The 24,557-nt window shown below is 43.3% G+C and overlaps 2 protein-coding genes across 11 annotated transcripts in view; one reads left to right on the top strand and one right to left on the bottom strand.

Annotated features, from left to right (window-relative positions):
* Window positions 1–20,438, bottom strand: part of XRCC3 (X-ray repair cross complementing 3) — a 66,774-nt gene extending 46,336 nt beyond the window's left edge. For 2 of the 8 annotated variants that reach the window (XM_075926493.1, XM_006116891.4), the window contains exons 1-7: window positions 20,012–20,435; window positions 16,467–16,549; window positions 15,217–15,354; window positions 13,101–13,313; window positions 11,070–11,224; window positions 6,298–6,510; window positions 721–767 (exon numbers count right to left, since the gene is read on the bottom strand). In XM_075926493.1, coding sequence (XP_075782608.1) covers window positions 721–767; window positions 6,298–6,510; window positions 11,070–11,224; window positions 13,101–13,313; window positions 15,217–15,354; window positions 16,467–16,521 — 821 coding nt within the window. In that variant the 5' untranslated portion in view covers window positions 16,522–16,549; window positions 20,012–20,435. Of the gene's footprint in view, window positions 1–720; window positions 768–6,297; window positions 6,511–11,069; window positions 11,225–13,100; window positions 13,314–15,216; window positions 15,355–16,466; window positions 16,550–19,612; window positions 19,957–20,011 lie in introns of those variants that run through there. The other 6 variants (XM_075926492.1, XM_075926490.1, XM_075926491.1 and 3 more) reach the window with 6 other exon arrangements.
* A 149-nt stretch (window positions 20,439–20,587) lies between these two features.
* Window positions 20,588–24,557, top strand: part of ZFYVE21 (zinc finger FYVE-type containing 21) — a 28,168-nt gene continuing 24,198 nt past the window's right edge. Inside the window, exon 1 of one of the 3 annotated variants that reach the window (XM_006116888.4) lies at window positions 20,588–20,790. In XM_006116888.4, coding sequence (XP_006116950.1) covers window positions 20,659–20,790 — 132 coding nt within the window. In that variant the 5' untranslated portion in view covers window positions 20,588–20,658. Of the gene's footprint in view, window positions 20,791–21,230; window positions 22,462–24,557 lie in introns of those variants that run through there. The other 2 variants (XM_006116889.4, XM_075926497.1) reach the window with 2 other exon arrangements.

Below are 24,557 nucleotides of genomic sequence, written 5' to 3'. Positions count from 1 at the left end.
TAAGAAGGGGGGGGTAGATTTAACACCCTCCATTTTCTTTTCTTGATTTGTCATTTGTAAAATTTGTTTTAAAGGAAACTGGAAATAACCATCCAATGGACAGGGAATAACCTGCCAAAAGAGAACTTTCTCTTTAACTTCTCTCAATGTCATGCTCTAAAAACATGAAATTTATATCTCCTATCTAAATATATAATCTCCTTATAGCACTGTTAATATAAATATTAAGGCCTTATTTAAATCCTACTAATTGTTTGGCCTCAAAGATAGTGGCAATGAAGTTCTCCTGGTTTAAGCATGTTTTACAGCTGTTTTAAAAAACAAAAACCAGATTTTAATAAAGGTTTAAATTTACTTGGAAAACTATAACAGCCAAAGTTATACTAGACAGACAAGATAAAATATAATCCCTGATGTGCTAGACTGTAAACCAGTCACTAATACTGGAGGATTAAAACAACAAACAAACAAACCACACCATCACTATGAGCAGATTCTTTCATAATTGTACTCCATAGGATTTCTTCTACTTTCACAGCTGGTACTAGATACTGTCAGAAACAGAATGCTAGACAAAGACAAACCCTGGTCTGATATAGCAAGGCAATTCCGCTATATTATACTAGGATAAAATGATGAAAGAAAAATAGTGCAGGGTTAAATCATCTTCCTTATGTGGATGTATTATTATTACATTTCATTTTGTGGCCAACCACTTACCCAAAATTGCTCTGACCAACATCTGTCTCATCCACTGCATCAGTTACCTATACCATAAGAAAAAGAGTTTGAGTGAAGTTGCACTTTGAATATATATTTGTATTTACCTAAAGGGAAGATGGGGGAAAGAGGTGACAAAAAAAAAAGACCTTATAGTGAATCAAAAATTATTTATGCTAATTTTTTTAAACTCTTACTTATTGAGGCTGAAACTGAAGGGGTATTATAGAGTGTAAATGTAGTCCTAAATACCATAACTATTCCCTAAATCACAGCTTGTACCAATGTATTTATTTAAAAGGGTCCTCCTAGATCAGTTTCACCTATACCATCATCTGAAGAACTATAAAATAATAAGACCCATTTTACATGTGTGTAAGTGGACTCTTGAGGGCATGTCTACACTAAGCAGAAGACTGACGCTCCAGAGATTGATCTGGTGTTCGAGTTAGCAAAACAAGTATGGACCCATACATTGCATGCTGAGAACATCTCTGGCCAGCGTCTAGTACTCCTTTTGTGAGGAGTAAGGGAAACTGACAGGAGTGTTTGCGGAGGATTAAATGGACGGTGTGGAAACAATTTAAGATACATTGACTCCAGCTACATAATTAACATAGTTGGAGTTGCGTATCATATTTCAACCTTTTGCTGTAGTGTAGACCCATGATTAAATGACTTGCCCAAGATCACAAAACCAAGATTACGTGTAGAGTCTGGAATTGTATTCAGGTGTCCTGCCTCCCAGCGATGCATCTCAACTACATGAATTATCTTCCAAGATGAAAAAGAAGATCATTGTTCATAATACCTTTCTGTTAACAAAAGTACAGCAAGTTAAAGGATAGGAGTAGTTGTGGTTGTATGTAGCCCTTTAATACACACTGATTTTTTTCCCCCCTGTGGGAGGCACAACTTGAAGATACAGAGAAGAAAAAAAAATGGATTACATTAATAGCTCCCTCCCATAACAACATTTTTTGTAGTCCACTGCTATAGGTCTTATTTTAAATGGAGTCCAATTAGTTATTTAAAAAAATACACTTTCAAATTAAAAATGCATTCATTTTTTGGATCCTGACATCCTCAATCAACTGGGCAGCAGTTCTTTTTAAGCAAATACCAGAGACAGTTCAGAATCTACATGAGACTTGATCGTGGGCCTTCCACCTTTTTGTCAGATTCTATCTTCAGCATCTTAAGCAGAATGGTAATCCAGGATTCCCTGCTGGAATTTAAGACTGCAGCAATTCTTCCCTGCCTTGGAAATCTGAAGTTTCAGGAGCTTTATTCCCCAAATGAGAGCATCCACTGGGCTTGTCCCCTTCATTTGTTCCTTATTACAGCATAGCAGTCCAAGTGGAACAATTAAACTAAGATGTTCCAGCTACTAAAAGACCCTTTCTGGACACTTGGAAGGGTAGTTCTTACATATCTGCTCCCTATATTCAGAGCCTTGATTTGCCAGGAAGAGAGTCTTGGCCACACAAATCTGGGACCCGTGCATCCCCTCATGACAACAAAGATGACTCTAAAGATACTCTCTCAAGGCCACATCAGTCCTCTTCAACTCTTGGGAGTCAAATCCAGATCTTTCTGTATAATTTCTTCAGTACTAAAGGCAAAACACTACTTGGGACCAGAGACGTCCAATCCACTTCTAAACAATTAAAACACTAGAATTCAATTTCAAATTCTTAAGTGACTGAGTAATTTGGAAAAAAAAATCTGGCATACTTTCTGATTCCTTTGCAAAAAAGGAAGGTTTTATTTTTGGCTGAGGCTTAAAACAGAATTCTTCCCTATTAGAAAGGCTAGTCCTTAGAGGAAGAGAGCCATCATTTCCTGAAAAATCAAAAATTGCCTCTGCAGCTAAAAAGCATAGGAAAAGGGCCCAGTGGCAAAATCTATGACAAGCAATGCTTTCAATAACCGTAGTCATCTACACTGCACCATAGCGCGAAATAAGGTACACAATTTGAGGTAGGCAAATTGCACATCTTATTTTGATCTTATTTTAAAATAGCTTATTTCATAATTTGGCACAGTCTACACAGCGCCAAATTTCAAAATAGCCCGCTATTCCAAAACGTCCCTTACTCCTCATGGAATGAGATTAACAGGGACGTTGGAATAGCGAGCCCGATATAACGGGCTTGTTGTGAAGATGCAAGATAGCTATTTTGGGATACTCCAGTACCCTGAAATAGTGGTGCAGTGAGATGTAGCCTTGAAGAGATGGGGCAGAGGGTCCTAAATTAGTGGTCCCCAAATCTTTTTTCCTAGCATCCCCTTTTTACTCCCAGAGATTCATGCGGCACTGTTTGGGGGCTGCTGTCCTAGAGTAAGTGCTGAGGCTTAAGGGGTAAGAGGTATTCTATGATTATGGGGTATTCACATCCCCGGAAATCCACTAAGTTTAAGACCTGAATCATGTGTATGAATACATATTCGGCCATTAAAAGAATTAAAAGGAAACGTGAGGGAAGCCTTCTATGTCCTCTCCACAAGTTCTTCTTGTGAGGCAAGATTCTCACCTTATAGAAATAACCTGCCACTTTCTAGTCCAGCCACTTAAAATTATTAATATCTTAGCAAAGCAGAGCTCTCTGGGTTTAGCTAAAATTAAAGGGATGCCCCCATCAACTTGCTGAATCACTTGTGTGTGAAAACATTGCTTGTAGTTTTGTTACTAGTAATCCCTACAATTATCAGAACTGAAAGATATTGCCTACGTTTTTTTTTCTGTTGCCCATCACTGTAGTATTCCAAGTGCCCTCCATATAAAATCAATGGCAATAGAAAAGCCACTAGACTTCATAGTGCCTCTAGTACTTTTCCCTTTTCAGGGTAAAAATAAGATTTCTTAATTTTGAACCTTTAGATTTTCTTTTCCTTTTTTAGTTGGCAGGAGTTTGGAGGTAAAAGAGGTGTGTCAAGGCTGTGTAATTATTATGGAGGAAAAAAATTTGAAGAAGAAAGTTTTGTGGTGTTTCTTAAAAGTAGTCAGACTCTCTAGATTTCCCAATTGCCTCTGGATTGAGAATGTTTAATCTCAAATGCTTACAAAATTCATCCTAGGCTTCATTTTCTGCATTGTCCCAGAGGACTTCAGCGGTCATAATAGTTCATAGATAGAATTTTTGGCTTCAACGGAGTTGGGGTTTGATCCATTAGTTATTTCATTAATTAGGACCAAAGCCTTATAGTGGTGTCATAAGCAAATTGGAAGCCTATGAAACTTAAGCAATTTATGCTCAAGACATGTTCCTAAACCATAGACAAGGCAGACGGCCACATTCTGTAACAGATAGAACTGATATATTGTCTTCACATTCAGCTTCAGATGCAGCGAATTATAGTAATCCTCTCTAGAGGTTACAAATGCATTGACTATTACCAGATCCTTGTTCAAAAGAAAAGGAAAAAGTTACCTAACAAACTGGAGATGCAACTAGTAGTTTAGATACTGATGCTACACGGTCATCCACGTTTAATGAGTCAAACTAGAGGCCAAGGCTTCACACTATTTTGATGGATGCTTAGATCATCAGTGGAAGTTAAAACAATGTCTTGATTAGTTCTTCAAAATGTTTCCCCTCTCTGACTAGTATTACTTGAGTCTTGGTGGGTTCAGTTCGAGCTAGCTGACTTTCATTCAAGAACTGGTATTTTGTAGTAATTCTGACATTTGAGCAGTGGTGATAGTGACATGAATTGAGAATGAGATATATAATTGAGTATTATTAGCATTAGGGATGTTAAATATCAGTTAACTGAATAGTCGATTAACCTCATGAATTCTTACCAGTTACTCTATAGCCCCTGAGAGTGGGGCAACAGCCAGTGTGCTCCAGCCCCACTCCCGACGGGCCCCCTGCCACTGTATCAGAAGTAGCACTGTGGGGTACCAGGCGGGAGCTTGTCTGCAAGGGGAGCCAGTTTAAAAAACAGTTCCCCATATAGACCTGGTGCCTATTACCCTGTGCTGCTGCCTCTGATACAGAGGCAGCAGTACAAGATGGCAGCATCCCCTGTCTTTGGGGAGGAGGGGGGGGGAGTTGAGCTCCTGGACCCAGCACGAGCCAAAACTGAGCCGGGCTGCCTGCCACCTGGTTCCTAATACACTTTAAATGCAGAGCTGCAGCAGGGGTGGATCCTGGACCCAGCACAATGCAGGACTGAGCCAGGCTGCTGCCCAACCTGCTAAAAAAATTTACTGGGGGAGGGGGGGAGGAGGGGGTAGTGTGGGGGGAGAAATTTGTGTAGTCTACAGCATTAACCAATAAGCTTTTTCTTATTGGTTAATCATCTACACTATTATATCCCTAATTAGCATACTGATGGTAGCTGGGCTGATAATGTATCCTATCATTTGATACTGAAGAGACAATGGGACAGTACATATCCCTGTGGAATCCCTTCAAAGGTAGAATGTGCGTGAGAGAAATTATCTTTTTTAGTCTGATTACTTTGTGCAGTTGATAATGCTTTACATATGATCATTTTCATTTTCTCTATATAAACCGTTTCTCCCTGAGTGAGAGAAAGAAGCCTTGCAAACAAATAGAGGAGAAGGAAAAACATCTATAAAAAGAAAATTCAGGACATTATTAGCACCTGGAAAATTTCAGTTAGTCATTATGATTAAGTTGATAATATCCCTTTAAAACAAGACAATTTTCTCACTCAAGCAGCCCTTTTTTCCTAATGTACTCAGCACTAACTTGCAAAATCAGATTTACAGCTCCCACTGGACCTTCTAGGCATTACTATGGTACAAATAATAAAAATTATTAGTAGGGGAAAAAAAAAAAAGCTAAAAACAGATAAAGCTGCAGAAGCAAGTCTAAGATCGGATTCTTTGTCCCAAATTTTAAAGAAAAAATTCTATTAGTTCTTTCAATTGATTGCTTCATTTTGGCTCATTCTAGTTTGTTTTAATACCTCAAGTTGGTCGGGTTTTTTTTTTTTTGTTTTTTTATTAAGAAATATGATTATCTCCCCAGATTACTCAAAAAAAATAAACCTTGGAATTTCATGGACCTGCTTTCAGTGGATTTGGTTCCACATAAAGTCACTACAATGGGTGCTGGTACTGTCTGGGTGCACATGTTCTTCTGTTGATAGAGGCTTCCATAAATTGACTAGAACTTTAAAAAAAAAAAAAAAAAAAAAAAACCACAACACAACAACCCTAAAGCGATGGAGGAGGAAGAAAATACTGGGATATATTGACTTTCCTAGTCCTTATTTAGATTTTGCAGTTTCACAGGAGAAGGAATTAATAGAAATACAAACATGTTTTCACTTTCAAAATGTTGTCTGTTAACTGGCTTGCAATGTTATACAACAGACATTTTTAAACCAACAGATGTCTCAATCCCAGTGAATTACTTTCTCTATAATAAAACTCCTCCATTAATCCTTTAATGATAATAGAACAAAAAGTGCATGTTAAAAAAAAAATACTGCCAGTCATCTGTGTTTGTGGGGGTTTTTTTTCCCCCCAAGAAGTCTCTTTTATTCTGTTGTTCAATGGTCTTACAGAGTAGGAAATAATTTCTGGTTTCATACCTGATTAATACACAGTATTGGAGTTCTGTATCTACTGCTTAAACTGTGAAGTTTCGCACCAAATGTCTGCAGATATTTGGCTTTTGTAACAGAATCTTTTGCTCCGAATTCACCTCGAAACAAAGCAGCCATAGAATCAATGACTACCAAACGCACCATGCCTCTCGAGAGCAGTAAGGTAATCCTTTTAGTAATGCAGTTGTAGAAGGTGTCCTACCAAAAAAACACAAACATTCAATGATAGAATTAGTTAAAATATTAGTACCTATAAAATTAAGACAAACCTGTAATTTCACAGTTTTGCTCTGTAGTCATTTATTAAAGGTTATATTCATAAGCCAAGAGTGTGAATCTTAAGACACAATTTTATTCTTCTGTATAGCTCTAGCTCTATTGAAAAAAAAAATCAATTACAGCACTAGTTTATACCATGTGCAGTCTAACACAGTCAAATCAATTGGACTGCACACGGCATAAGTCAAGAAAAAGTTGGTCTTGGATTTTTGAGTTATGAACAAAATTCCAGTGTTACCTAATAACAGGACAGTAAAGTCTTATTCCATGGTCACGAAGGCCAGCATAAATCCCCAGGATATTGATAAATGAGAACACAGTTATTTCATCAAAAGAACTAAGATAATATATACACAGCTATTGTATCAGACACTCTTATTAACGAAAATTGCTACTAAAAGTTAGTAGTATCTGAGACTCCTCTTTCCTCCCCAATTGATTCAAAATTCCATCAGTTGAATGTTTCTAAAATCTCAAATATTTTAGGTAAAGTTACACCCCACTCCACTGGCTGCCTAGTAATTTGATTTTCTTCCATCATATGTATCAGTTGTTCATTTTAGCAAAGAGGGAAATTTTGTGAAACCTTGAATTGTTGCTGTGGAAGACACCATTCTTCACCTATGAACAGGAATATACAGTTAAAGAGGTTTATAAACAGTCTGCCAGGATTAGATAGCTGATATTCTGATGCCTTTCTCCATTCCATATCTGTCAAAACTAGCCTGAATTTCTTGGAACTGGATTATAGTAGGAGTCATCTTATCAAATTGACTTGCTCTTCACACAAAGAAACAGCATCATTGTTTTTGTAACTGTTGAAAATAATTCATTCACCAGAAGAGATGACTTCTTCAGAGAGTAAACACAGTAGGAAATCTGTACACATCAACTGGAGAGGTCATCCCTGTTTAAATGATCTTCTTCTGCAGTTAAAAATAGTAGTGAATATTTAGCAAAACAGACCCCAGCACAGGCTAGCAATGTGCATAAATAGGCAGAATTCCAGGTGCGCTTGTACAGCCCATGCTATAGTCTGTGTCCCCTTACCTTTACAGCTATTTTTAGCTGCACTAGCTAAATTAAAGCTAGAGTGAGCATGCCTATCAGACATCTGACTGCAATTTAAGCATACTGTTAGACATGATGTTAGTGGAACATCATTTAGGTTCCAACCATTTCTGGTTGTCACAGCTGCTTTTGCGGAAAAACTTGCCAGTTGTCTACACTGGCTGCTTGAATTTCTGCAAGAACACTGACTTCCTACTGTCTGAAATCAGTGCTTCTTGCGGAAATACTATGCTGCTCCCATTCGGGCAAAAGTCCTTTTGCGCAAAAGGGCCAGTGTAGACAGCTCAGATTTGTTTTGCGCAAAAAAGCCCCAATCACGAAAATGGCCATCAAAGCTTTTTTGCGCAAAAGCGCATCTAGATTGGCACGGACGCTTTTCCACAAAAAGTGCTTTTGCAGAAAAGCGTCCGTGCCAATCTAGACACTCTTTTCCGCAAGTGCTTTTAACGGAAAAACTTTTCCATTAAAAGCAATTGCGGAAAATCATGCCAGTTTAGACGTAGACCTGGATTGTTCAGCATGCAAGATGCCAAAGTTACTGACAAGGAAGGAAATGGAAGGTGTAAAATAAAATGGAGATTGTTTCATTTCACAAGGCAGATAATGAATTTAATTTTTAGTAGTTTCTTACTCTCCCAGAGGAGACAACCAGACTTTCAAAGAGGATTCCCTTATCAAACCCTAAAAAAAGGGAAAGGACAGAATTCTATGCATCACCAGAACCTAGTTGAGGGAAGATTCAGGACTTTTACACAAAGGCAAGCCACTAAACCCCTTGTGGACCTCTGAAGACTTCCATATTATTGGATTCTTTATGTACCCCAAAAGTGGTGGACTGGAATTTATGATCCAGCTGGAGAGCTAAGTCACTAAAAGGAGAGGTCATCACACAGCAGAGCTCCAGTGAGAAAGAGGAAGACAACCTGCCACATACTAATCTGACTACTAGGCAAAACTGTTGATGTGTGTTCCCCTTCGCAGGAACCCAGAAATCAACACAATAAACTGTATGCTATTGGTACATCCAGACAGCATTCTTATCCAGTCCAACAGTCCATATTATATTACTAAAGGCTTTCATTCACACTGTGGTCAGTTAAACCTCACATGCCATTGGGTGCAGGTGATGGATGTCTCAAACACTAGGGCTACGTCTAGCCTGGCATGATTTTCCGCAAATGCTTTTAATGGAAAAAATTTTCTGTTAAAAGCATTTGCGGAAAAGGGTGTCTAGATTGGCACGGACGCTTTTCCGCAAAAGCACTATGGTTTCCTGACATAGTCCCCAGCCGCTGACTCTGCCAGTTGGCGGCGGATAGGAAGGCAGGAGCACTACCTCCAACCCTGGTCGGGCTGCCTGCTGGGTTGCTGGCCCTGCTGCTGCTGCTCCAGCCAGGGCTGTCGCAGGCTGGCTGTGGCCCAGGTCGGGCTGCCAAGCGCTCAGGCTCTGGTCCCTGCCCTTCAGCAGCCTGTGGGCTCTGGCCCTGCTTCTACAGGCCATCCGGGGTTCCGGCTCCATGTTGTTGTGTGTTGCTAGGGCTGCCACCAGCCTTGGCCCCACTTCTGCTGGGGCTCTAGTCCCAGCCCGAAGCTGCCACAGGCTGTCACTGGCCTGATCCTGAGCTGCCAGAGGCTGCCCTGACCTGATTCCAGTGGGGCAGGCTGTTCAGAGCCGCTGGAGGCTGCTGCCTGCTCCAGCCCCACTGCTGTGGGCTGCCACCAACCTTTACCCCATCCTGCTACTTCAGCCTGGATGCCCTGGATTGCCCTCCTGCCACTAGGCTACCAGGTTCTCTGATCCAGGAACATCCGTGGTCCTGCTAGACCATGGATGTTGCTGGACCAGAGAATTCTGGGGTTTGGAGGTGCAACTTCTATAAGCTACCAAGACTATCATGGAATTGATTTTGATTATTACTGCACAGTTTACAGAACACACAATGGAAAAACAAACACAACCTGCACAGTAGCTCTTTTTGTGTTTGTCAAGACTTCCTTGAAAAAAATAAAAGCATTTACAAAAATAGCTACAACATTACAACATGAAAACCACCAGGCTATCAACTGTTAAGCTAAATGGATAGTTCAATTCTAAATTATGTAGTGTTCTCCCCTCTCCCCCCACTGATGGTGAGTGAACCTAGGGCTGATAGGAAGGGAATGCAAGCTCTCAGCTCCATCCTTCTGCCTGAAGCTCTGCCCCTGCTGCTCAGAGCCTTCGGGGGAGTCAAGCCCCTTCACTGTAGGGACAGGCCACCAGCGAAAAGCACGTGGCTCCAGTCTTCCCCACCCCAAGCAGAGAGGGCAGGCAGTGCATGGTCCCAACCCACACTGACCCCAGGAACATGGGGAGGGAGGGAGGGTTGTGCTTGACCCTAAGGATGTTAAATTGCGGTTAACTGACTAGTCAAGTAGTCAATGGAATTTCCATCGACTATTTGACTAGATAAGCACTTCCGCATTCCTCCTTTGAAATATACATTTCAAAGAAGGAATGTGGAACTCTGCGTGCAGCCCAGGGCCAGCAGGAAGTCCTGCTGACTCTGGGCTGCACGCAGGTCTGTCTGCTTTGAAATGTACAAGAGCCCCCAGTGGGTTTCATGCTGCACTACTGATTTGAAATGCCACGTGGAGCCGGAGTCAGTTGGGGACTCTCCAGCTGATCCCAGGTTCTGCTGAAATGCCCCAGCTGACCCCGGGCTCCACAGGGCTTCAGTGTTTAAAAGGAGCAGCACCACACAGCTGAGCTGTGGATCAGCTGTGTGGCGCTGCCACTTTGAAGTGCCCCTCCTTCCCCCCCCCCCCCCCCCCCCCACACACACACACTTTGCTGCCTCTATCAGAAAGAGGGCTTGATAGAAGGGGAGATAGACAGCTCTGAAAAATAGCAGAGGCCCTGGTTAGTTAGGAGCAGCTGAGATAGGGCTGCGATAAAGCAATTAAGCATCAGCTGAGCTGACTTCTGGCTGCCTGGGGACCTCTTTAAAACCTTTCCCTGTGGGGGAGGGCAGGGGGAGCAGAAGAAGAGTTTGGAGAGTGGAGAGGAATTTGCAAATGATAAGGGGAGGGGGGACCCCCCAAACACAACATCAGCATTGCCAAAGACATTAGAGGGAAGTGAGGGTCTCAGACAGGGAGCAGTTGGAGGCTCCTTTCCCTCTAGGTGGCCAGAGAGTCCAGCTGGTAGTTGAGGAGGACCGCTTACTCAGCCCAGACGGACTGGGGGCATCTGTCCCAACACCCTTTTTGCCAAGGGACCAAAGCCCCAAATACCAGAAAAGGCAATTGGGACTTGTACTGCAGCCCAGAAACTGCGGAATAGTGGACAGAATGGAGGTCTGGGACCCAGGAGTGGGACTGGCCCTGTCACACCATATAATTTGAGTGAGAGTTGCACTGCTACTTACAAGGTCTGCCACGTGCTCAATGAAAATACTGTTTCCAAACTTTATTTTCTGTATGACATCAAGTGGAACATCTGCCCTAAACTTATGTTGTTGATCAATTAGTTGCTGCAAGCGTTTATTTGGGAAAACATCTTCTGTGCAAATGTAGACTGCACCTGCAATCAAAAAAACCTGGTATTACACAATGACTCACATACAAATACATTTTCTTAGCAACGAACAGTCTCAAAATCTTGGTACTGGTGAAAGGATGATTTTTACTTTTTTTAGGCCAAAACTTTTGGTGCCCAGTGACATGATCACATCCTTTGGTTTCACAGACACTTCTTTGCACTCTTCACTGACCCACCAGAGGACACTCTATGGCATAGCAGAATAACTGCCTGACACTGAGGTATGATCCCTGGCTTATGCTTTTATTGTATAGACACATTATGAAGATCATGTCTCAATGACAAATATGCCATATTTGCTTTACATACCAATAATACAGATTATTACAAGTCATCCTTTGCAGTTTTGAGTGTCAAATGAGTGTGCACTTTTACCATACTTTACACACACCACCTCACTAGGTTTAAAGAAGTCCAATAATTGAAACCCACTCCAGCTTTTCTTCACGTAGATGCAACCATATATTCTATGGTTACACCGTCACTTAAACACATTTTAACACTCCTGGTTCCAAATATCATAGACGCTATAATAATGCTTATGTTTAAGTTTTCCTTCTAATTTACTTACTTGCACAAAAGTGAAAAAGGGTACAACACAATGCCCATGACTTTTCTGACTATCTGTCCATCAATTTTTTCTATACATCATGACAAGATCCTTGTCATATTATAAGACTAGCTGGAGTTACCCAGCATTGCTCGGATAAGTTGATATAACTGAGGTGAGGAGCCTGAGAGGAGGGAAGGGGAAGGGAGCCTTGTCTCTCCGCTGGCCTGAGTGGGTGACTGTTCCCGCTGCTTCCCCCGGGAAACTGCTTCTACCCTCACTGTCAAGCTCCGTGCAGCATCCCAGGGAGAGGCGTCTGTCTCTCATCTCTTCCCTCCCACAGTACCTTAAAACCTCCTGGATGAAAGATTATCCCATGCAAAGTTTGGTTGCAGTAGCTCTTATACTGTCCAAGTTATTAGCGCACAAACATACAAACATTCTCCTTTATATATTATAGAAGATAAGGGATACTTAGCATAGGTCTAAGATATTAATGTAACAATATCTGGCAAGTGGACTGTTTTGTCACAGTTTCCAAAAAGAACTGAGGGTGGTTATGATGCTGAAGCCAGTGCAATGCATCTTTATATGCCTTATGCACTTTCATAAACTTCACACTATTCTTGATCATTGAAAGGAAAAGGTCAATCATAACTCTGGGTATGTCTACACTATAGAGTTTTTCTGGAAAAACTTCACTTATGTCCACACTGTAATTGTGTTCTTTAAAAAAAATTAATAAATAAAAATTAAAATAAAAAGAATAGAGGGGTTTTTCCGACATTGGTAAACCTCTTTCTACAGGGAAGAAGCCTTTTTCCAAAAGAGGTCTTTCAGAAAAAGGTGTGTGGGGATGGGAAAAAGCAAAGGTGCACTGGTGGCCACTCCATCCATAGTAAATTACACTGTATTGACGCTATCTTTCGAAAAAGCAGATAGCTTTTTCAATGCGCTTTGGCACCGTGGACGCTCTCTTTCAGAAGCTTTTTTGGAAGATCTTCCGAAAGAAGCCTGCAGTCTAGACGTAACAGTGTAAAGTTAGGATTGATTCCGTTCACATAGGCACCCTAATCTGTGTGACAATAGCAGCCAATAGTGAAAGTGGAAAGTTATATAGGGATGCAGCATTTGTATACAGGATGCTTTTCTTTTCCAGATGCCCAGTTTCTCATCTCACAGTTAACGATACTGCAAATGATCAGAAATTCATTGATACAGATACTTACTGCAATATACAAATTATGCGTCTTAAAAATAGCACACTCCTTAAAATAATAAGTAAATCTGAAGGTGTACTGTACTTACCCGATTCTAATCCTCCATATTCATAAGGATACTGAACAGAAAGGGACAGCTGCAAACTAATCTGAGTCTTCCCAGCAGAGCTTTCACCAGCAAGTTCTGTGATCCCCACCACAGGAATGCCACCTCTTAATAAGTTATCTAGTACTGAGCAACCCAGGCTTAGTTTTTGCTGTTGGGACATGCAATTATCTTTGTCTTGGTACAGCTGAAGTGCTGAGAATATTATTGAGAAGAAAAAAAAAGGGGGGGGTTCTATTGAGTATTTTCCTCAATAAGGAACAATATAACATAGCAGCCATGTTCTAGGCAGCTTTACAACTAACATTTTTTCCAGCATGATTCAGCCTCTTTCCCCCTCCCCCCAATTAATCTATTTACTGAGGAATCTGCTTGTAAATTGTCACAGCTATTTATGCTGAACCCTTCCATGCCCTAGAACTCTTCCCTCTTCTTTAAAGAGACTTTTGGGGGCAGCCACAGCAAGCGTTGACTGGGATGATTTAGTTGGGGTTTGTCCTGCTTTGAGCAGGGGATAGAACTACATGACCTCCTAAGGCTTCTTTCTATCCTAATTTTCTATTATTCTAAAAGTAAACCTTTCAATGGAATACATATGACCAGGAAGCAAAGATCAACTGCTAAGATCAGAAAGCAGACTCTGGAGTTCTGAGCCTTATAAATATCCACATAAATAACAGGAAATGGAGGTTCAAACCGAGCAGCTTCTAGGTTGGTGTGGGCAGTAAGATGGTGGTGGTTCATCAGGGTTAGCCCCTGGTGGGCCACTTTTAAATTTGCCTATACAACTGCAGATAGCCGTTCCTGGCCAATGGGTGCAGCAAGTGGTGGTGTGGACCGGGACATCACTTCCCACAGCTCTTATTGGCTGGGAACAATGATCTGCAGCCAATGGGAGCTGCAATTGCCAGTAACTGCAGCTGTGTAAGTAAATATAGTGATGGAGGGGGCCATCAGGAACTAACCCTGACGGACAGGACCGGATCCAGCCCATGGGCCTGTATTTGCCCAACCTTGTCCTAGGTCACTCCATTAGAGCAGAGGTTTTAAAACTCTGGGTCACGGCTTATAAGAGCAAGCTGCTAGCTGGTCACAAGACACTTTCACAACTCCCATTGGCCGGATCACCATTCCTGGCCAATGGGAACAGCAGTCCACAAACAACAGGAGCTACAAAACAAAGTGTCTCATGGCCAGCTAGCAGTTTGCCCTTATAAGCTGCAACACAGAGTTTGAAAACCCTCGCATTAGAAGAGGGCAACTCTTTCCTATGAAATATTGGAAATTCTAAGACAGGCATCTTGCAGTGTCCTATCCGACTGTGGCGTAGTGGGGGGTGCTATCTGCTCTGTAACCTGGGGTCCCCCTGAGTTGTGATGTGTGATTCCCACTGAACTCACCCAAATGTGTATTAACCCAGATACCTGGGCTCAGCCTGAGGAGATAACAGGGGATTCCCAGGGGGAAGAGACAAAGGGAGAGAGGCAGAGACCAACAGGAAGCTTCGGGGGAAGGGGCAGTTGCTGGCTGGAAAACATGATGGAGACAGCCTAAGGAGGAGGCTTGGAGACTAGGGGCTCAGGCACCCCGCCTTAAGTGGTCTGGGGCATCCTAGCCCCCCTCCTATTGCCACATCATGTCTATGCTGTGCTGTATTCTGGAAAATCAATAAACCCCTCTCTATTCTGCTGGCTGGTGTGTTCTGGCTGCTACGGGGGTGCAGGATGTGGGGAACTCCAACTGCGCTGTCACACCCACAATCAAGATTTTCCAGATTGGGGAATTATTTGATCCTATAAAGCTAAGCACCATCCACTTCTATTTTCATTCAGCACTTCACAAGATCAGGCCTTTGAGGAATATGAAAGCATCTTCTAAAGAAGAACAAGAACTTACAGCTTTTTATTTTTTTAATAACTGATTTGACTTTGAAAAATAACTTATCAGTATTCCATTACCTGTTATGCAAAAATGATTTATGCTATTCTTCAACAATAGGTCTTTGAACAATACATTTAATTTTTTAATTATAGCTCAGAATTCTAGTACTGTTTTAAATTATTTAAATAGAACACTTTATTTGTGTTCACAGTATTACCTGTAAGCACACAGCTTTTCCTCAGTGTACCAGAGACTGTTTTCAGTAGGCACTGTACATCCATACTGGACAATTTTGTCAGTCTTTGCAAGTCTGCTCCGGAAAGATTCAAAATCTCTTTTATTGATTTTATATTAGCTGAAATTAGAAGAAGAATTCTCATAATGCTTTTGGATTTAATATAACCTTACGAAAGAGAAGGACTTCCAGATACTCTAATCAAATTAACAATGGTATTACTTATAAAAAATTTACAAGTTTTGTTTAGATGGTCATGAGTTATCAGTGATTTTGAATGGAAAGGGACTTTGATGTTTTTGGAAGGATTTAAAACATATCAGCTTTAATATCAGATGGAAGTGATGCCTGGGAAAAGGTTCTGAGAGAGAAGCAATTTCACTGTTTTTCTGATATACTAAAATTAATTGTGTAAATTCTGGGTGCTTTTGGTTTTTAACTTCTTGAAGAAGGCAACAACAGAAACTATGAGCACATTGCAAATACAATTGACTAGAATAGAAAAGAATAGCCTGACTCTGTCCATTCATTTCTTGCCTAACAGAACTCCAGTATTTCAACTACTTCTTGATTGCTTGTAGGTCAGGAAACTACTTTTGCCAACTTTTGATGTGGCAGGCAGCACCCACTTGGGCTGTGTCTAGACTGGCCAGTTTTTCCAGAAAATCAGCCACTTTTCCGGAAAAACTTGCCAGCTGTCTACACTGGCTGCTTGAATTTCCGCAAAAGCACTGACGATCTCATGTAAGATTGTCAGTGTTCTTGCGGAAATACTATGCTGCTCCCGTTCGGGCAAAAGTCCTTTTGCGCAAAAGGGCCAGTGCAGACAGCCCAGATTTGTTTTCGGAAAAAAGCCCTGATCGCAAAAATGGCGATCGGGGCTTTTTTGCAGAAAAGCGTGTCTAGATTTGCACGGGCGCTTTTCCGCAAAAAGTGCTTTTGCAGAAAAGCGTCCGTGCCAATCTAGACGCTCTGTTCCGAAAATGCTTTTAACGGAAAACTTTTCCGTTAAAAGCATTTCCGGAAAACCATGCCAGTCTAGACGTAGCCTTGGGGTTTATCAAAAGCAGATTATAACACTGTTTGGATCATTAGGAGAAGAAGGTATCACTGGCAAATATGCACTGTCCCCCGAGTATTTCAATTACATATCCAGCATGGATATGATTATGTACAGGTAGATACTATGGTATTAGCAAATCAGGAATATACATACAGGTGGATTAAATTACCTTTCTTAACAGCAGCTATCACTTTGGGGTTCATGTCAAACTGGTCCCAATCCATGTCTTGATACCGCACTGTCAGCTGAAGTCTTATGAAGAATACATGAAACACAGAATCTAAGTATTTATTTCATTTGACCAACTTTGTGGAAAAATGGACAAATACTGTTTTTAAACCCTAACAAGATATTTGTTTGTAATTTATCTCTCAGAATATAATTAGCCATTCAGATGATGGAAATTCTCCTTTGATGGCTCTCTGGCTAAACAATAGTGGAGACAGATTACAGTAACACTGGTCTATGGAATGGTTGGCAATCATTTCAATTGCCTGTAGCTGAGATATAGAACATTTGCTCTGGTTTGAGACTTGGCACACAAGATCTTATCCCAGACACACACAAAAATCACTTCCACCCTGCCACTCACCTCCCTACCTTTTCATTTTTAAAGAGAAATAAAAATCACACAAATGTAAAATATTCCAGGACTATTTATATTTCTGATACTCAGAACTACTTTGGTTTACTAAAAACTAAATATCCTACGATAATGCAATCCAATTTTGAAACTTTGATCTAAAAAAGAAAAGCTGAGTCATGTGCTACCACTATATAACAAAATAGTGCTATAAGGCTTGTTACTAGTTTCAGAATGTAATGGATTGTGCAATGTAGTGGCAACTAGGGATGTTAGAAGTCAGGTAAAAATGTGAACATGTAGCTGCTAAAAATCCTAATGGTTACATTTGCTGCAGGCTCTGCCGTATAACTTTTAAATGGCAGAGCCTTCAGCAAGACTAGCTGCCTGATTTCAGGGCTGGCAGCAGTTTCTGATCCTGCTCCCAGGGAGATGGCGTGTAACCTTAACGGAAATGGAAAACACCTATAAAATATATTTATAAGACTTAGTTCCCCAGTTAAACTATCTACTTTTTAAAAACAAGGGTCCAATTACTTGTGTACATATGCATAATGTATGGAAATGGGTCCTGAAATCAGGATTTATAAAGTCAGTGATTTAAAAATAATTTAATTAAAAATTAAGACCCATTTAACTTATGACAAATACTTGTCTCAAGGACTAAGATTAATATAATTCAGGATGGTCTTAGTGCCTTTGGACTGAAAAGGCTCCAAAGCACTTCACAAATGTAATAAACTAACCCCCCTGCACCTTTCCCATAAGACTCCAGGGAAGCGGGGCTGTCTTAGATGCTTCTAAGAAAAGCCCACTTCAGGGGTGACTGCCACACAGGACAGCTCTCTATCTGGGGAAGTGGTGGTGATGCTTAGCCCTCGATCAGCTACCACGGTACTACACCAGAATAGGGATGTTAAAATGCATTTAATTTATTAACTGTTACATGCAGGGCGGCAGTTGGCTGTCAGGAGCCAGTATGCACAAGAAGCCTTAAAAGCCGGCCCCCAGCATGCACTGCCTCCCGGGGGGCTAGCTGCCACTCCAATTCTGCTGTCTCTGATACAGAGGCAGTAGCACAGGGTGGTAGTTGGCTCCCCAGGAGTAGGGCAGGAGCCTGTGTGTAACCATGAACGTTAACTGATATGCCCAGCCTTATTGGTTAGCCATTTACAGAGTTAAACGTTCACATCCCTTAACCTGAGTGGACCCCACTACACCCCAATTGCAGGGGGGGGGGAGAAACACTGCATCCCAGCAGGGTGAGATGCCCCACAGCCCCAGCTGCAGAAAGTACCAAGCCGCAGGTGAGACTTAGACCTACCAACCCCACGCTCGTGCTAAGGAAAGTCTGGCTCCCCTCACCACGCAGGCAGGAAAATAGTATTGCCCGCTCCTGCCCAATAGTTTTACTGGGGCTTTCACAACACTGGGGGTATATCTACACAGGCAGATGTACAGTGCTGGTAGTTATAATGCTGCTCAGAGAGGACAGCAGGTAAACTGCTGTTTTGTGTCTACGCTGTTCTTGTGCTGGTGGAGCATAGCCGCATTAACAGTTCTTGCAACACCAGAGAGCAACATCACAGAGAGCAGTGCATTATGGTAACTATCCCACTATGCAACTGCTTACAAGGTGCTTTGGGAAGGGTTTGGAATTCCGTATGAGGCAGTCAGTATAACAAGATTCAGCTTTCCCAACACCATTGCTCCATGGCCATCCTGCTACATTGAAAGCTGCTTTTCAACAGAAATTGGGGGGAAGGGTGTGACGAGAGTGTATGTGAGTATGGGGCAGAGAGAGAGACAATGTGCATTGGGGGATGTCAGCATTCTGTCTTGTAAGTTCAGACAGCAGCAGGAAACAACCCCCCCCATGAGGCAGGGAGCCCCCCCAACATCTCAGCCCGCCCTTCCCATCACCACAGAAACACCTGCCTCGGTGTTCATTCATAGGGATTGCCCGAGCTGTTAATTTGCACTGTATCGCAGAGCAAATCAGCACAGCACGCAAGCTGTCGGAAACAGAGCTCTGAAAGGAGTATGTGAATGCCTGCAAGGCAGCCAAGTTCCAAATAAGGATGTTAAGGACTAGTCAACTATCCAATAAGTAAAAGTAAATGCTTATCGGACAGTCAAGTTGACTAGTCAATTCCTGCCCCCCTTGCTACTGCTATCAGATAGAGGCAGCAAACGGCGGTAGGAAGGGAGTACTTCAAAGCGGCAGCAGGGCAAGGAGCCTGTACCTGACCCTGAGCTCAGCTGTGCGGCACTGCTGCTTAGAAATGCCGAGGAGGAGTTTCAAAGGGGCAGCGCTGCACAGCTGATCCCAGGCTTCACATGGCATTTCCACTGTCACCTGATCCTGGGTTCTGGGGCAATGCCAGGAGGAACCCATGGTAAATTGGGTTCTAGGGAAATGCCGTGGCATTTCAAAGTGGCAGTGCAGCAAGGAGTCCTTGTACATGTCAAAAGCTGGCACACCCATGTGGCATGCCCATGACTTCCCACTGGCCCTGGGCTGCACATGGAGTTCCAATTTCTCCCCTTGTACATTTCAAAGGAAGTGCCTATTGACTAGTTGAGTAGCTGATGGAAATTCCATCCAGGACCTGAGTAGTAAATTAACCAATATTTAACATCCTTAGTTCCAAACAAGGCGCAGAGGGGACTGGAGGGATTATGAGCCCTTTCCGGAGGCTAGTCAGAACTGCAACAAGCAAGGGGTTTACCTGGAGCTCAGCAACTGCAGAGTCAGTGCGCACTCAGCACCTTGCCAGTGTGGCCACCCCAGGAGCTACAGCGCTGGGAGCTTGTTTTCTGTGCAGCAGCAGGTGCCTGGGAGAGTCCTACCGCCCTCAGGGCACAAGTCCTTTGGAGAGACCACTGTCAAGTGTCTCCCCCGCCCCGCCTCAGCTCGTGCATAGCGGGGACGGTACAACGGCCATTCCCAAGCCCCCAGAACGGAGCCTGATTTTGACAGCCCCACCCATTATCCTCCAAACGCTCTTGCGAGCCTGGGGTGCGCACCCGCCCTCTGCCTACCAAGGGAACTGCGCTCCTGTGTCTATGCAGCAGTAAATTAAACCCAGCCGACAACTCGGGCGCTAGCCAATCAGAGAGAGACTTACCTGAGGCTTCGCACGGCCACGCGGTCAACCTCTCTAGCCGTGGATCTCCGCCGCTTGCCAGCCAATCAGAGGGCAGCATGCCCAATCAGGCAAACGGTATTAGCGACCTAGGAGTTATAGACGTGCGCGGATTCGCGGACCGTTTGTCTGAACCCGCGCAAAACACACACCAATCAGAGAGGCTGTCAGAAAAGCCCTTTTGGGGCATCATCCAATCAGATGGGTTCTGGGGCAAACCAATCCCAGTGAGTCTATTCGGAACGGTATAGGAGTCCCGGCTAATCAGAGCGCTCGGAATCGGGGCCTTCCAGAGGTACCACCCCTTAGTTCCGCCCTCCGGACACTCGGAATTCTCTCATTGGTTACAGGATTTACCCGGGCACAGAAACCTGGGTGCGAGTGAGGCGGGTTTGCTGGTATTTCAAGCTGCGCATGCGCCTCTACTGAGCGATACAGTTCGCGATAGAGGATTGGCTGAGAGTATGTGGAGGCCACATTTCATTGGGTGTACGTATTGCTGGGCGGGACACCAGCTGGAGACTTCCATTGGCAGAGAGACGCGTACGCAGCAGGGAGAGTAACAGGGAGTTGGTTGGCGCCGCTGTTCGTCACTCGGGTGGGCTGGTAGCGGTGGCGCTGTAGGGAAGATGTCGGGTGGGGAGGCTCGCGATGGAAAGAAGCTGGTTCGCTCGTCCAGCGGGCTCCGCATGGTGCCCGAGCACCGCGCCGCCCGCAGCCCTTTTGGCCTGGACGAGCCGCCGTGGGTGCCTGACAAGGACGTAAGTGGGGGAGGGTGGATCCTCCTACCCCGCCAGCGGGACACCCCGTCTTTCCGCCCTGGCGCTCCTCCCCCGCCAGCGGGGCCCTCCCCGGCTTCCGCCCTTCCTCCCCCCGTTTCCCCGGACCCGCCGTTGGAGCCACTCTTCGCCACCAACCCCCACCTGTGCGTCCTCCTTGCCTGTCACCCCCCCGGCCCGCCTGGGCGAGCCCCTTGTCGCCCCTTCCCGTGAACAGCCTGGACTCTGACTTCCCTTATCGCGATACTCCTGAGGTGAAATCCTTTCTAAGGCGCCAGCGGGGACCCCAAAGCCCTGACCGTCCTTCGGGCCGCTTCATTGCGGTGGAGCTCAGTCTTTCCCCTGGTGCTGGGCTGTGCAGAGCCCCTTCCCTGAAGGTGATTATATAGTTGTAGTCCCGTGTGCCAAGGAGCCTTCCGTTCCACCTTGGCTTCTTTCTCTCCCTGTTCTATAGTGCCCAGCAAACCAGCCTCACTGGCCTGGGGTAGAAGGATATTTGTTGTTAGGGGTATTTTCTCCCAACCTTATTTTATCATTCCTATCTTAATACTACTTGTTAATATGGTTCCCATATTTGCCTGAAGTATAAATACCCTTTCTGCAGAGGCAAAAAGAATGAGGACTCTTGTGGTACCTAAAGACTAACAGATTTATTTGGACATCAGCTTTTGTGGATAAAGACCCACTTTGGATACGTCTGTTCTACATCTTTTTGTTGGAAAAGGCTACGCAAAATATGCTGTGCATTTTGCATAAGTTTTTTCCAACACTTTTGTCAGAAGAGGCTTTTCCGACATTTGGTCCATTTAACTGGGCCAAAAGTCGGGGAAAGGTCCTCTTTCAAAAGCCCCCTTCTTCCTCCTAGAACGAGGGATAGAGGGGCTTCCGAAAGAGTGCAAAAAAAAAAAGCAGAAGAGCAAACACGTTCCCTAGATGCGGCAGAGTTTTCCTGAAAACTCCCCACAGTTTAGCCATACCTTTTGTCAGAGACATGGAGTGGAAATTACAGAGGCAGACATAAATATGCTAGCACATGAAAAGAAGGGAGTTATCAAGTGAAGGGCCATTACTAACTAGTCCAATTCAGTTCTTGTCCCCTAGCACTCCTCTACTTAAACAACATTGATGACATCATCATCCTATGGACCCACTGAAAGGAATCCCCGTGGAATTCTTCAATTTCTACTCAACCATCAACATCAGCCTGGACCATTCCACACAAGAGTTCTACTTCCTGGATACTACAGTGCAAATAAGTGATAGACACATAAACATCACCCTGTACTGGAAACCTACTGATTGCTGTACTTACATGCCTCCAACTTCTAGGGTACATCCCATGATCCATTGTCTACAGCCAGGTCCTAAGATACAGTCACATTTGCTCCAGTCCCTCAGACATAAGCAGACACGTACAAGATCTTTCTCAAGCATTTATAGAACTACAATTCTTACCTGGGGAAATAAGGAAACCGATTAACGGAACCGGATGGGTACCCAGAAGTCACCTACTACTGGTCAAGCCCAACAAGGAAAATAACAGAACACTACTGGACATCATGTACAGACCCAAATTAAAACTTCTCCATGTCATCAGTAATCTACAGCTATCCTGGAAAATAATCCCTCACTCCCACAGACCTTCGGAGGCAGGTCAGTGCTCACAGACAGCCACCAAACCTGAAACAAATACGAGCAGCTACATACCACAGAAACACTAACACAGGAACCAACCCCATTGATCTAGAGAAAGGGGCAAGCAGTGAGGTAGAAAAGTTTGCGGATGATACTGTTTAAGGTAGTCAAGACAGAAGCAGACTGTGAAGAACTTCAAAAAGATCTCACAAAACTAAATGGGCAACAAAATGGCAAATGAAATTAAATGTGGATAAGTGTAAAGTAATGCACGTTGGAAAAAATAACCCCAACTATACATACAGTATGATAGGGGCTAATTTGGCTACGACAAATCAGGAAAGAGATCTTGGAGTTATTGTGGATTGTTCTCTGAAAACATCCACACTGTGCTGGGTTGGTCAAAAAGGCAAATAGAATGTTAGGAATTATTAAGAAAGGGATAGAAAATAAGACACAGACTATATTACTGCCCCTGTATAAAACTATGGTACGCCCACATCTTGAGTACTGTGTACAGATGTGGTCTCCTCACCTCAAAAAAGATATTTTGGCCTTGGAAAGGGTTCAGAAAAGGGCAACTAAAATGATTAGGGATTTGGAAGAGGTCTCATATGAAGAGAGGCTAAAGCAACTGGGACTTTTCAGTTTAGAAAAGAGGAGACTGAGGGGGGATATGATAGAGGTATATAAAATCATGAGTGGTGTGGAGAGGGTGCATAAAGAAAAGTTATTCATTAGTTCCCATTATATAAGGACTAGAGGACACCAAATGAAATTAATGTGTAGCTGGTTTAAAACTAATAAGCGAAAGTTCTTCACACAGCGCGTAGTCAACCTGTGGAACTCCTTGCCAAAGGAGGCTGTGTAGGCTAGAACTATAACAAAGTTTAAAGAGAAGCTAGATAACTTTATGGAGGTTAGGTCCATAAAAGGCTATTAGCCAGGGGAGAGGAATGGTGTCCCTGGCCTCTGTTTGTCAGAGGCTGGAGATGGATGACACGAGACAGATCGCTTGGTCATTGTCTTTGGTTCACCCCCTCCAGGGCACCTGGAGCTGGCCACTGTCAGCAGACAGCCTACTGGGCTAGACGGACCTTCGGTCTGACCCAGTACGGCCATTCTTCTGTTCTTACGCCAACTCTGCCCATGTAGCTACTCAGGCAGCACCCATTAGGACCTAACCTATCCACATCAGCTACACTCTCAGAGGCTCATTCACCTGCCCATCTAATGTGATAAATGCTATAATGTGCCAGCTATTCCCGCTGCCATGCCAATTGACCAAATCGGATGATCTCTGTGCAAAAGAATAAAGGAGCACAAATCAGATATCAAGAATGGTAATATAGAAAAACTAATAGGAGAGCAATTCAGCCTTCCTGGATGCTCAGTAAGAAATTTAAAAGTGGCCATCCTCCAAGAAAAATAGTCAAACTGACTTTAAAGAGAAACTGCAGAGCTGCAATTAATTTGACACTATTAGTATGAATAGGGACTTGGAATGGTTGGCGCGCTACAAAAGCAACTTTCCCTTTCTTGGTATTCACACCCCCGTTCCCAACAGTTGATGAGGACCACACCACCCTAACTAAATTGGCCTAGTATGTTTATGCCTGCCTCTAATTTCCACTCCATACATCTGACAAAGTGGGTCTTTGCCCACGAAAGCTTATGCCCAGTTAAATCTGTTAGTCTTTAATGTGCCACAAGATTGCTTGTTCTTTTGGATACAGGCTAACATGACTACCCTTTTAAGACCTGCAGAGGCAAAGTAATTGCAGGCAAAAGCCCATTCAGAAAGCCCTGTCATCTCCTCAATCGCTGGAGGAATGGCTAAGAAGACGGTTCTATTGAGTTGATTTAACAGTTAAGGAGTAAGGGGGTAGAGTCCCTTTTTGCCGCTGTTGCAGTTCACTGCTCTTTCTGCTATGTTTATCTCGAGAGTAATGTGCTGTAAATGTGGCTTAGATCATGTTTAAAAACTGACAAGCCAGCAGATATATCTCATTTGATTGGCTGTTTATAGTGTTTATTTCCTTTCTGGTATAAACAATGCACTGTATGTCACCTTATATCATGGACTGGCAATGACCTTGGGAATTTTTATGGTC

Source organism: Pelodiscus sinensis, chromosome 4, assembly GCF_049634645.1.
Source record: "Pelodiscus sinensis isolate JC-2024 chromosome 4, ASM4963464v1, whole genome shotgun sequence".
In the NCBI taxonomy this organism is placed as follows: Eukaryota; Metazoa; Chordata; order Testudines; family Trionychidae; genus Pelodiscus; species Pelodiscus sinensis.
This window is presented reverse-complemented; position numbering and strand designations above follow the sequence as displayed.